The 13,101-nt window shown below is 43.4% G+C and overlaps 1 protein-coding gene across 1 annotated transcript; it reads left to right on the top strand.

Moving 5' to 3' along the window:
• The first annotated feature begins 2,252 nt into the window (after positions 1–2,252).
• LOC106612686 (A-kinase anchor protein 12) lies at positions 2,253–12,656 on the top strand. The gene is made up of 3 exons (XM_014214094.2): positions 2,253–2,475; positions 9,172–11,097; positions 12,111–12,656. Exons 2-3 carry the CDS (start codon positions 9,363–9,365, stop codon positions 12,131–12,133), a joined length of 1,758 nt encoding a protein of 585 aa, XP_014069569.1. The 5' UTR covers positions 2,253–2,475; positions 9,172–9,362; the 3' UTR covers positions 12,134–12,656.
• The last annotated feature ends 445 nt before the right edge of the window (positions 12,657–13,101 follow it).

The following is a 13,101-nucleotide window of genomic DNA, read 5'->3' on the forward strand; positions in this document are numbered from 1 at the left end:
ATCTTCAATTTAAGCCTACTAGAAAGTGTGTTACCTCAGGCCTGGAGGGAAGTCATTCCGCTACCCAAGAATAGTAAAGCCCCCTTTACTGGCTCAAATAGCCGACCAATCAGCCTGTTACTAACCCTTAGTAAAGAAAAAATGGTGTTTGACCAGATGCTATTTCACAGTAAACAAATTGACAACAGACTTTCAGCACGCATGTAGGGAAGGATACTCAACAAGCATGGCACTTACACAAACGACTGAGGATTGGCTAAGAGAAATTGATGATATGATTGTGGGGCCTGTTTTGTTAGAATTCAGAGCAGCTTTTGACATTATCGATCATAGTCTGCAGCTGGAAAAAATGTATGTGTTATAGCAGGGGGTGCTTTACACCCCCTGCTATAACGTGGATAAAGAGTTACTTGTCTAACAGAACACAGAGGGTGGTCTTTAATGGAAGCCTCTCAAACATAATCCAGATAGAAGCAGGAATTCCCCAGAGTAGCTGTTTAGGCCCCTTGCTTTTAAAAATCTTTACGAACGACATGCCACTGGCTTTGAGTAAGGCCAGTGTGTCTATGTATGCGGATGACTCAACACTATACATGTCAGCTACTACAGCGGCTGAAAAGACTGCAACACTTAACAAAGAGCTGCGGTTAGTTGTGGAATGGGTAGCAAGGAATAAGTTAGTCCTAAATATTTCCAAAATGAAAAGCATTGTATTTGGGACAAATCATTCACTAAACCCTAAACCTCAACTACATCTCGTGATGTGTAAATTGAGCAAGTTGAGGTGACTAAACTGCTTGGAGTAATCCTGGATTGTAAACTGTCATGGTCAAAACATATTGATACAACAGTAGCTAAGATGGGGAGAAGTCTGTCCATAATAAAGCGTTGCTCTGCCTTCTTAACAACACTATCAACAAGGCAGGTCCTACAGGCCCTGGTTTTGTCGCACCTGGTCCACTGTTCAGTCGTGTGGTCAGGTGCCACAAAGAGGGACTTGGGAAAATTGCAGTTGGCTCAGAACAGGGCAGCACAGCTGGCCCTTAAAAGTACATGGAGAGCTAACATTAATGACATGCATGTCAATCTCTCCTGGATCAAAGTGGAGGAGAGACTGACTTCCTCATTACTTGTTTTTGTAAGAGGTGTTGATAAGCTGAAAGGTCTGTTTAAAATACTAGCACACAGCTCGGACACCCATGCATATCCAACAAGACATGCCACCAGAGGTCTCTTCACTGTCCCCAAGTCCAGAACAGACTATGGGAGGCGCAAAGTACTACATAGAGCCATGACTACATGGGACTCTATTCCACATCAGGTAACTGATGCAAGCAGTAGAATCAGATTCAAAAATAAGGTAAAAATACACCTTATGGAACAGTGGGGACTGTGAAGTAACAAAAACATAGGCACAGACACATGCATACACACACATGATAACATACGCACTATACACACACGTACATATCGATTTTGCATTGTAGATATGTCGTAGTGGAGTATGGGCCTGAGGGCACACACTTAGTGTGTTGTGAATTCTGTAATGAATGTATTGTAATGTTGTTTTTTTTAATTGTAGGACTGCCTTAATTTTGCCAGACCCCAGGAAGAGTAGCTGCTGCCTTGACAGCAGCTAATGGGGATCCATAATAAATACAAATACAGACTGCCTGAGCACACAGCATAATGTTCCGCTGCATCCTCCCTCTGCTCTGGCGCCCCAGGCCCACTGATGGAATATTTGTGATAGGCTATTTCTCTCCATACACCTTCATTTGTCTTCTGTTTTGCAGTCTCACTGTATGGCAAGCACACGGCCACTCGGCTCTCCAACATGGCTGACTCACTGAATAATGCTGCTTGGTGAGATGAAGGCTGTCACATAGTGTGGAATCAAGAGATGGTTTCCAGAAGAGAAAAAAGATGCTGTAATAAAAGGGATTTTCCTCTGTGTATTTCATTGGTGGCGGACACTGTGTTAGATTAAATACACTGACATTTCAATGGACAGTCAATTGGTGGGCAGTCCAGGTGTCAATTCTTCTTCATGTGCTTGAAAGGTCATTGTTGCCAAGTCACATGAGTTCAAGACAACGATTCAAAGCAACGGGCTTTAAATCGCACCGTTTTACACAAATCAAATGCAAGTGGCTCTGAGCTCTGACTGGGCAAATTACTGAGGGAAACAATTTCCGACCCGTACTCTAACCCTCTTAGTGGTGGGGGTGGGGTGATATCCATGGTTGCTAAGGGCAACGGGGTGAGATAGATGGTGTGCATTTGCGGAGCCGCAGCTGCGCGTCTGTTAATACCCACGCGACCCTCACGTCCCCGCGCAATTCTCAACACTGGGTTGGCTGCTTCAAGGCATGAGGATGCGAGCGGGGATTTAGTTTCAGTGTCTTTTACCGTCTGGAGCTGTTTATTACCTTTCTCCCGCACACAGAAACGGATTTAGACACACGAAACAAGGTTTGTAGATATTATTCGTATTTTTTTTTCCTGTAGCCTATTATAGTGTTTGTTAAATGCGATATTAAATGCATATAATGATTAACTTCTGTGATTTCCATTTACCTTTTAATTAACCTTTATAGTCATACAATATGGCTATTGTTGATGAAACTTGGATGGGGAGCTCATCTTGGGTTTTGTTGGAGGATCTCAACGTTAAGGGACTGTGAACAGGCTGTTGATACGTGCTCGCTCTACGCATATCAACTCTGGGTACATACGATAGCCTACATAAATTAAATGTTTGTCTTTTTCTGGCATTGCTTCGTTTCGATAACCATTTGTTTGGGAAGACAATTGTGCGCTCAAAAACAATGTAATTTGGTGCCATGAGTCCCTGAGGCTCCTCATTCAATCAACCTCCACGCCATTCGCTAGACTGCCCCCCCACACATAAGACAGACTGCCCCCTCACACATTATAATTAAACGCATTCAAGTGTGAATTTAAACCGGGCCAAGTAGGACCTCAATTCCAACATACAAATGAATCTCTCATGAGAAGGAAAAGCTGGCGCTTGGGATGGAGGTTTCGAGAATGTGTAGTCTAGTCTCAGCTTCACCACAACAGACAAGCGCTGCATTTGTTGGGAATTTGGCGCTTGAGTTGTTTTCCTCTGAGGGTTTCATATTATATTAATCACGTCTGTATTGCTTCAAGAATTCTCTTAATGTAATATCGCCTCATTCATCGAGAAGATGACTATACATAATTTTTTCTCGACATTACTTTTGCGTATGATGATGCGTTTACGCGTTATAACGCGGCCCAGCTTTCTCAATAGGCAAGCCCATCTATTGTTCGGAATGCGTCTTGGCAGCAACTTGGAAACCATTTATGTTGTTGTGGTTTAATTAACAGGTTGAATTCCCTTACATAAGCTATATAGCTCAAACATTTCGAGAGGAAACTATCAGTAAAAACATTTCGATAGACTCTTATTTTAGGCTAGCCTACACAAAATGGGGGGGGGGGAGATTTGTGAATCACGTTAGCAATGCAAATGAGCGTTTGAAAAGGACGGGCACCTGCTGTCTCGAGTATTTGCATTGGCTTTTTCACCAGTGGGTCGTGAACAACATTAGCGTGAGCAACAATAGTGGAATCGGTGGTTCGCCTTCAAAATAGAAGTCCCCCCATTGAAACCTATTCAAGTTCGACTACATATATAGATAGCCGTGGGAAGTAGACTTGGAAAGTCATCTCCCAAGTTAGTTTATTATGCGCAATACGAGCTAATATTTGTGTGAACTCTACATAATTGGGTTCTGTGGGTGTCACTGAGTAGGCTGATACCCCATTTCATGGGTACACAATCCATAGGGTAGGCTGTAGAGTGCATTATGAATATTCAATACGCATAATAGACTAGTTAAATAAGGGTTTAAAAAAAAATAGGAGGTGATTTTCCACGGTCAAAGTCCCACAATAAGAGCTAAGATGCTAATATGTATGTAAACTCTACAGAGTTATGTTCTGTGGGTGTCACTGAGTAGGCAGATACCCCGTTTCATGGGTGCACAATCCATAGGTTGTACAGTACAGTGTATATGGCGGTCGGTGCCATTTAAGATGAGGGTGGATGATTTTTTTGTAGCGTGGCCTTATTTATATTACAGCATATTGGATGACTGTCATTCATATTCCATTCACCCAGCTCAATGTAACATCAATAGGTTTAGCCTACTATACGATACTCAACTTTTCCCTGTACCCTACAACCTAGTCTATGAATGAAAGTTTACAATGTAGGTGCACAGCTGGTCTAGGGTGTAATCAATAGTCCAACAGTTACAAATTAGTTTCTATTGGACAAATTCAGATATGTTTATCCCAGTTTCCTTCCATTTGCTTCTGTTGAAGAAACGTTTTTTCAACAGAATCGGCAGAATAAATACACCCTTGATCACACGGAAACACAGATCACTTTCATAGAAGCGACGTCAAAACATCATGATTACTTTGCTCGCTGTATACGGTTCCTTCGGAAAGTATTCAGACCCCTTGACTTTTTCCACATTTTGTTACATTACAGACTTATTCTAAAATTGGTTAAATATACTTTTTATCTCAGCAATCTGCACACAATACCCCATAACGACAAAGCGAAAACAGGTTTTTAGATGTTTTAGAAAATGTATTAAAAATAAAAAACAGAAATACCTTATTTACATAAGTATTCAGACCCTTTGCTATGAGACTCGAAATTGAGCTCAGCTGCATCCTGTTTCTATTGATCATCCTTGAGATGTTTCTACAACTTCATTGGAGTCCACCTGTGATAAATTCAATTGATTGGACATAATTTGGAAAGGCACACACACCTGTCTATATAAAGTCCCACAGTTGACAGTGCATGTCAGAGCAAAAACCAAGGCATGAGGTCTAAGGGATTGTCCGTAGAGCTCCGAGACAGGATTGTGTCAAGACACAGATCTGGGGAAGGGTACCAAAAAATGTCTGCATCATTGAAGGTCCCCAAGAACACAGAGGCCTCCATCATTCTTAAATGGAAGAAGTTTGGAACTACCAAGACTCTTCCTGGAGCGGGCCGCCTGGCCAAACTGAGCAATCGGGGAAGAAGGGCCTTGGTCAGGGAGGTGACAAAGAACCCAATGGTCACTCAGACAGAGCTCTAGAGTTTCTCTGTGGAGATGGGAGAACCTTCCAGAAGGACAACCATCTCTGCAGCACTCCACCAATCAGGCCTTTATGGTAGAGTGACCAGACGGAAGCCACTCCTCAGTAAAAGGCTTATGACAGCCCACTTGGAGTTTGTCAAAAGGCACCTAAAGACTCTCAGACCATGAGAAACAAGATTCGATGCTCTGACGAAAGCGAGATGTAACTCTTTGGCATGAATGCAAAGCGTCACGTCTGGAGGAAACCAGGCACCATCCCTACAGTGAAGCATGGTGGTGGCAGCATCTTACTGTGGGGATGTTTTTGAGTGGCGGGGACTGGAAGACTAGTCAGGATCGAGTCAAAGATGAACAGAGCAAAGTACAGAGAGATCCTTGATGAAAACCTGCTCCAGAGCACTCAGGACTTCAGACTGGGGCGAAGGTTCACCTTCCAACAGGACAACAAACCTAAGCACATAGCCAAGACGTCGCAGGAGTGGCTTCGGGACAGGTCTTAATGACCTTGAGGGACCCGGACTTGAACCCGATCAAACATCTCTATAGAGACCTGAAAATAGATGTGCAGCAATGCTCCCCATCCAACCTGACAGAGCTTGAGAGGATCTGCAGAGAGGAATGGGAGAAACTCCCCAAATACAGGTCCCGTGTGGCTCAGTTGGTAGAGCATGGTGTTTGCAACGCCAGGGTTGTGGGTTCGATTCCCACGGGGGACCAGTACGGAGAAAAAATGTATGAAATGTATGCATTCACTACTGTAAGTCGCTCTGGATAAGAGCGTCTGCTAAATGACTAAAATGTAAAAAATGTACAGGTGTGCCAAGCTTGTAGCGTCATACCCAAGAAGCTGTAATCACTGCCAAAGGTGCTTCATACTGAGTAAAGGGTCTAAATACTTATGTAAATGTGATATTTCAGTTTTGTGTTTTTAATACATTTGCAAACATTTCTAAAAACCTGATTTTGCTTTGTCATTATGGGGTATTGTGTGTAGATTGATGAGGGGGAAAAGTGTTTTCATCAATTTTAGAATAAGGCTGTAATGTAACAAAATGTGGAAAAGGTCAAGGGGACTGAATACTTTCCCAATGCACTGTATATAATTCCTCCTCACCTTTCCTTCACTTGTAGACTTCAGTGCACAACACATCAGCTGTCTTTGACCAGGCGAAAAAACCTTTCCAAGCCAAACCTTCATATCATGACTGCTAACCGCTACACACAGTCTACATCGTTGTCACCATATTACCTAACATGTAGTCAACATAGCTACGAGAACTAACGTGTTTGTAAACCTGCTACAATCATGCAGTACAGTCATTAAGCAGTTTAGCAGTTTCACCGGTGGGCCCGGTGGCAATAAATAAATTAAACCAAAAGCTTACCTTGACTTGGAAGAGTTTCAGTGTTGGATAACCATGGCCAGCTAGCAAACATAGCATCCCTCTCTGTTTGAGCCAGGTTTTGAATAGGTTAAACTAGCTAGCTGTAATTACTAGCTAAGTGAAAGTTGAAAAAATACAACCAAATGTAGCTAGCTAGCTCTCGCTCTCTCTCTCACTGGCTTCTCCTTAATTTTGGAATCAATTAATTTGTTCAAAACTATTAAATTATTGTCTTTCTCTCCAATTGAGTCAACTACTCACCACCTTGTATACACTGCAGTGCTAGCTAGCTGTAGCTTATGCTTGCAATACTAGATTCATTCTCTGATCCTTTGATTGGGTGGACAACATGTCAGTTCATGCTGCAAGAGCTCTGATAGGTTGGAGGACGTCCTCCGGAACTTGTCATAATTACTGTGTAAGTCTATGGAAGGGGGTGAGAACAGTCAGCCTCCTAGGTTTTGTATTGTAGTCAATGTACCCAGAGGAGGACAGAAGCTGTCCTCCGGCTACACAATGGCACTACCCTACAGAGTGCTGCTTTTCTACTGAAGAACTTCATTGTAAAATTGTGTTTTAATCAACTATTTGGTCACGTGAATATATGTAGTATAGTTTTATCTAAAAATCCTAACTTTTTTCACTATTTTTATTTTTATGAAATTTACTGAGGATGGTCCTCCCCTTCCTCCACTGAAGTAGCAGTGGTGGGAAAAGTACTCAGTTGTCAAACTTGAGTAAAATTCCTTATATTAAGGAAACCATTCGGCACAAATGTTTTATTTATTATCGGACAGACAAGGGCTTACTCCAACACCCAGACATAATTTACAATCACAGTATTTGTATTTAGTGAGTCCGCCAGATCGGAGGCAATATGGATGACAACACGTAAAATAGTAAAGTAAAGTATAAATACCCCCAAAATTACTTAAGTAGTAGTTCAAATATGTTTTTTCTTACATACTTTACACCACTGTTATAAGTAGGCTATGCAGTGCAATTTCAATATATGTATATATTTTTTTTGGGGGGGGGGCTGCAAATTAATAATTGCATTTTTGTTTACTTTATATAACAACATTCCTAATAATAAAAACATTATCTAGTCCAACTGTAGAATCATTCCACATTTCTTTATCCGTTTGCTTCATTTTCAATGGGGGACTTTTATTTTGAATGGGAACCGCCGATGCCACTATTGTTGCTCACGTTAATGTTGTTCACGACACACTGGTGGCACCCCCAACCCCCTTCCTCATTAGAATGATCTTCTCTTTCGGCAGCGCATGATTGGAGCTCACAGCAAAACTCAATCGCAGGGGCTTCTAAACCCCCTCGGGCTCACTGCTGGTTTAACGTAACAAAGGGGGAAGAGTGCTCAGATGAAAACGGGACAAAAAGGCTAAAGCGCGCGATTGTCCTTGTGGCAGGACATGTAAGCGTGGTCTCCACACCCTCCACAGACGCTCGTTCCTTTTCACGCAGTAGTATCCTAACTCGGAAATCCGATTAAAATGTGTTATTGGCATCGTGCTCCTCTCAAAATACAAAACAATTGTATTACAATGTATGTTACTATACTCATTTTACGTCACATGCATCCACAGGGTCCTTTTGATGAATCGAATATTCCAAAGTATGTGACTAGCTTACATCAGAAGGTGCCCCTCTGGTGTTTTAGAGACTAAATAGATTCGTTCAAATTCTCAGCTGGGTGATTTAGAGAAATCTGTACTAATCTATAAAAATAGTATAACCATGGATGACATAGCTATGTTACAAAATAACCCACTGCCGACTGGAAAACAAGGTCAGCACTCCACAGCACATGATGGGAGATAAAGGGGTTGTCTCTGGTTGAAAGGGGGGAGGGGGGGGGACTCAAGTCTATAGAAAATCATTGCCAGAGAAAATAGGGCATTTGCTACTTTCTGTTTTGCCTATAACCTTTATTGATGTTACGATGCAATTATAAAAAAATTCCCTGATAAACATTATCAAGGTGGCTTTTTATGTCTATAAATGTTAAAATTAGCTATGCCTTGTGTAGATTTTCGTAAAATAAAATACAAGATTTCCAAGCTTTTTCTTTGTCATTGTCCTTTATGGAGATTTGCTTTAGATGTTCTATTTTTCACTCGCCTCTGCTGTCATTGCACGTTATTGTTCAACCTTACTAGGATGTCAGCTTGTTTTTCCTGGATACTAAAGCCCAGACAAATCTCTTCAAATGGTGCTGAATTGTAAACAAAACCACAGATCCTATTTTCTAAACAGCAATGCTCTCTAGCATCTAGGTGACAGGAGTCAGACCCTTGTGGCAACATGAGATTATCTGGAGCACGTTATGCCATGTGTTTATTTCCCTACGACTGCTCTGGGCCATACATGTCACTTCCTCATTCTTCAAAATGGCCATCACCTCTCACATAGCATTTGACACGTTACATTATGTTGGTCTGTGCTTGGATGCATTGGCTTTAAAACCCTTTGAGCAGGCCTTTGCTGTTGTAGAGATGCACTGTGTATTCCATCAGCTCTGTCTGGAGTATCCAAGACTAAGTAATGGACTGTCTGTGTTGTTGATTTATACATTTAATCCCTTCTCATTTAATTTCCACCAGGTTCGTGGCCATCATTCTCACTACTGAATATGATGCAGAGGCCCTCCTCTCCAAAGGGAAGTTGGATGGGAATACTGCCATACGTTTCAGCTCGTGATCAATGAACTCAGTCCATTCAATCACAAAAGGAACTAACCTGAACTACTGAAGCAAAAGAGGGGATATAACGACACAGACATCTTTTTGAGGATATGGCGGCGACAGATGCATGTTCAGCGCCTGTACAGGAAGATGGCACCACCACCACCGAGACTAAAACAGAGGTGGAGCCCACAAACTCAGAGATTGTCACAGAGGCTGTCACGGAGGCTGTCACGGAGGATGTCACGTCTCCACCCGAAGAGGCACATCCTGCATCAGAGACCAAACAGAGCACAGAGCAGCCGGCCGATGGCAAAGCTAAACAGGCCTCTGAGAATATTTTCTCTTCCTTCCTGAATAAGAGTGGGCTGGGAAAAGTCATGGGAGGGAAGAAGAAGAAGGAGCAGAGCGCAGAGGCTGTGGAGGCTAATGGAGAGGGCAACACAGAGCAGAAAAAGGCCTCTGACCAAGCAGATGAGCCGGCAGCCAATGGCACAGAGGCAGTGGCTGAGGACCAGGCCATTGAGAAAGCTCCAGAGAACCAGGTGAAGGTCCGATCCAAATCCTTGGACAGGTTAGAGGACCCTGAGGCCCTCAATGCCACAGTGGACCAACTGGAAGATGCCCCGGCAGCAGAAGGGTCAGAGAAGCCAGCGACCAAACACATTAAACGCTGGCATTCCTTTAAGAAGCTTATGGCCCAGAAGAGTCACAAGAAGAGCACAGAAGAGTCTAAGGAGGCTGAAGGTAGCGAGGGTGCATCTGGGGGCACTCCTGGCGACACAAGTACACTGGACTCCAAGGCTTCAGAATCCAGTGGCCAGAAACGGTGGAAACTGAAAAGGTCATGGACATTCCAGGGGCTGAAAAGAGACCCGTCAGTCGTAGGCATCAGCAAAGCCGCTACGGGTGAGAAGGCGGAAGGTGAGGAAAATGCCACAGAGAACGATGAAGCGGCTGCGCCTGAAACAGACGAAGCCAAGGCGCAGGTAGACGGCAAAACACAGGAGAAGACAAACACAGACGGAGAGGAGGAAAAGGGAGCCACCGCCGCCCCACACAAATCAATGAACCAACACGCAGATGAGATCTGGACCTCCTTCAAGAAACGTGTGATCCCCAAGTCCAAGCGGTCAGCAGACATGGTGGCTGCCAGCGGGGGGGAGGAAGGTGCTGCCGCATCTGAACCGGCCGAGCAGACGGAAGAGGCAGGCAAAGAGCAGGCCAAGTCGGCCAAGGCCAAGCGAACACACTTTAACCGTGCCGTTTCGCTGAAAAACTTCATCATGCGAAAGGGGAAGAGCACCAGCGTGGACCAGGGAGACGGAGCTCCGAAGGAGGGTAAGGAGGTGGCAGATGGGGAGGCGAAGGACACAGAGGACGCGGCTGCCCCAGCTGGCACGTCTGACAGTCAGCAGGCGGCAGACGGGGAGGCGAAAGACACAGAGGACGCGGCTGCCCCAGCTGGCACGTCTGATAGTCAGCAGGGAGAAGCTGACGCTGCCCAGGGCGAGAGCAACGACAAAGGAGAGGCTCAGGTGGCCAATGAGCACACAGTCGCCGACGGAGAGGCAAAGGAGCCCGCAACGAGCACACCGTCTGGTCCTGAGCCAGAGAAGGCCAACTCAGCTGAGCCCGCAGCACCGGCAGAGCCTGCGGCAGAAGTGAAAACCAACGGTGAGAATGGTTGCTCGAACGGCACGCCCGAAGAAGACGCCATACACAATCATGAAACGACCCTAAAAAAGGACGGACCAACAGACGAGGCCAAACAAGAAAACACCAACTCGTCGATGGACACCAAGATCCTAAACCTCGGCACAGGAAATGCAGTAGCCCAAAGCGGTGAGTTTGCAGCAGAAATAGACTGTGGTGATGATCTCCAGCAAAATGGAGCTAACATGATGACAGAGGGCAAATTAGAACTAGGGACTAGCTTTGAGTTAGAGGCCGGGGGGGAGGGACCTTCTCAAAATGGAGGGTCCCATTCTGAGTCAGGGGAGACCAACGCTGAGCCACATGACCAAGAGGAAGCGCGGAAGAGGATGCTCTATGAAGCTGCTGCATCCATCATACAGACAGTTATGTCAGCGGCCACTGAACAGTTAGAAAATGAGAAGAACTTCCTGGACAATGGTCTAACGTGTTCTCATTCTGCCAATAATGGGAATTACCCCAGATTTCGTCATTGAGCTTTTACTCATTGAGCAGGTTTCCCCCCAGTTATGGTGCTGGGTGAAGCTTTAAGTGGAAGCGTAGTGTAGATATGTGATACTGAAATCTATTCACCTACTTTGATGCAACACGCTGAAATCCCTTTAAGAACACTCAATTTTGCAGTAGGTAACATGAAGCATGTAAATAGTCAGCAAAAGAACCACTGAACTTAAGGATTACTCATAGGTATCCATGTCACCGCACACAATAGAAAGGTCACTGTGTATAACAGGGCCTCTTCAATATTGTAGGGAAAGTGGGTCAACTGACATCAATAATGTTTTGTCAATCAAAGGATTAGAAGTATAGTAAAAAAAAAAAAGTGTCACTTGGGCTGTCTAGGAACAAGATGAAGCACCTTTCTCCCTGAGGTACCAGTTTATCGATGAAAGTAGTTTTTACCTCACATGTTTGATTCACAGTCTTCAGTCAGGGACCATGTCTACAATATTGTTATTTACCCTATGGAGTAAGTAGAATATGCTGTGAATCTGTGTCCAATAGTCTTGAGTAATACTAACACTTAAAACCTAAGATTATCTGTCAGCACCTTGTCTGCTACTAATTAAACGTTTTCTTTGAATGTTATGATTTAAATATATATTTTAATATATTCAATCTTTTCTGTTATCATTCACCAGAAAAAAAGGCGGGAAACGTGTGACGACACACAAAGAGGATTAGATCTGCATGGGATTCGTTCAGCGAGGAGCTTTGACCCCCCCTCCCCCCCCCCCTTCCCCCAAAACTGGAATAATCACATGTTTACGCCACAATTCACCATGGTGAGAGCAATGCAATCCATATAGATGAAAAGATACTCCAAAGCAATAATTCAGTCATCAATCAGTGCAGTTCTTGCTTACCATTCCATGATCAATGTAAATGTTTTGCTTGTCCTCTACTAGTGAGATTATATATTGTCAAAAAAAGGAAAACGTTACATCCTTGTCAAATGTTCATCTCTATGATCTCTCATTCCAGAATAAAAAAAAAGACTTAGTTTTATATCAATTGCCATTTTATTTGTAGTTTTGTCAATAGATATTTCAGTGCACCCGAGAACACATTTGAAATGATTGCCCTACAGACTGCCCCCCCCCAATGTGGATTAATGTGTTCTAATCTCTTTCTGTGTTAATGTTTTTAGACTGTTGTGTACATGAATAAACCACCATAAAATATTAGGTCAAAATGTTTGTTTTTTTTCTAAACACATCTCACTGTAAAGCAGATTGATCTGCCGTATTGATATATTTTGTTGATCAATGATGTCACATGTTCGCTAGCAAATTGTCAAAAACTAGAACAATAAAGATGAAACTCGAACAACTAAAGAACCTTAATTGTGGAGGCTATTTATGCATAGAATGTTGATGTACAATAAATGGCTGCTTACATATGCTTAGGAAGGCATTATGTAAATGCTATTGGTCATTCATCTCTATTATGATAATCCTACATCCTTTTACCTAATAGCAGATTTGTACATTATGTATTAGCTGGAGTACTTCAATTTCACATTGAATAGCGTCAAGTGATGTGCTCACTCAGAGTAAATTACTTGTTTCAGAAAGTCATGTCTGCTAGTCTGTCACTGCCCTGGCAGTTGAGGGACATGTCTCTTACCGT

This window comes from Salmo salar, chromosome ssa09 (assembly GCF_905237065.1).
Source record: "Salmo salar chromosome ssa09, Ssal_v3.1, whole genome shotgun sequence".
NCBI lineage: Eukaryota > Metazoa > Chordata > Actinopteri > Salmoniformes > Salmonidae > Salmo > Salmo salar.

Coding starts and splice junctions, on each gene's coding strand:
- LOC106612686 (XM_014214094.2), top strand. CDS start 9,363: ATGGCGGCGACAGATGCATGTTCAGCGCCTGTACAGGAAGATGGCACC. Junction 11,098..12,110: donor AAATGCAGTAGCCCAAAGCG/GTGAGTTTGCAG, acceptor ATCATTCACCAG/AAAAAAAGGCGGGAAACGTG.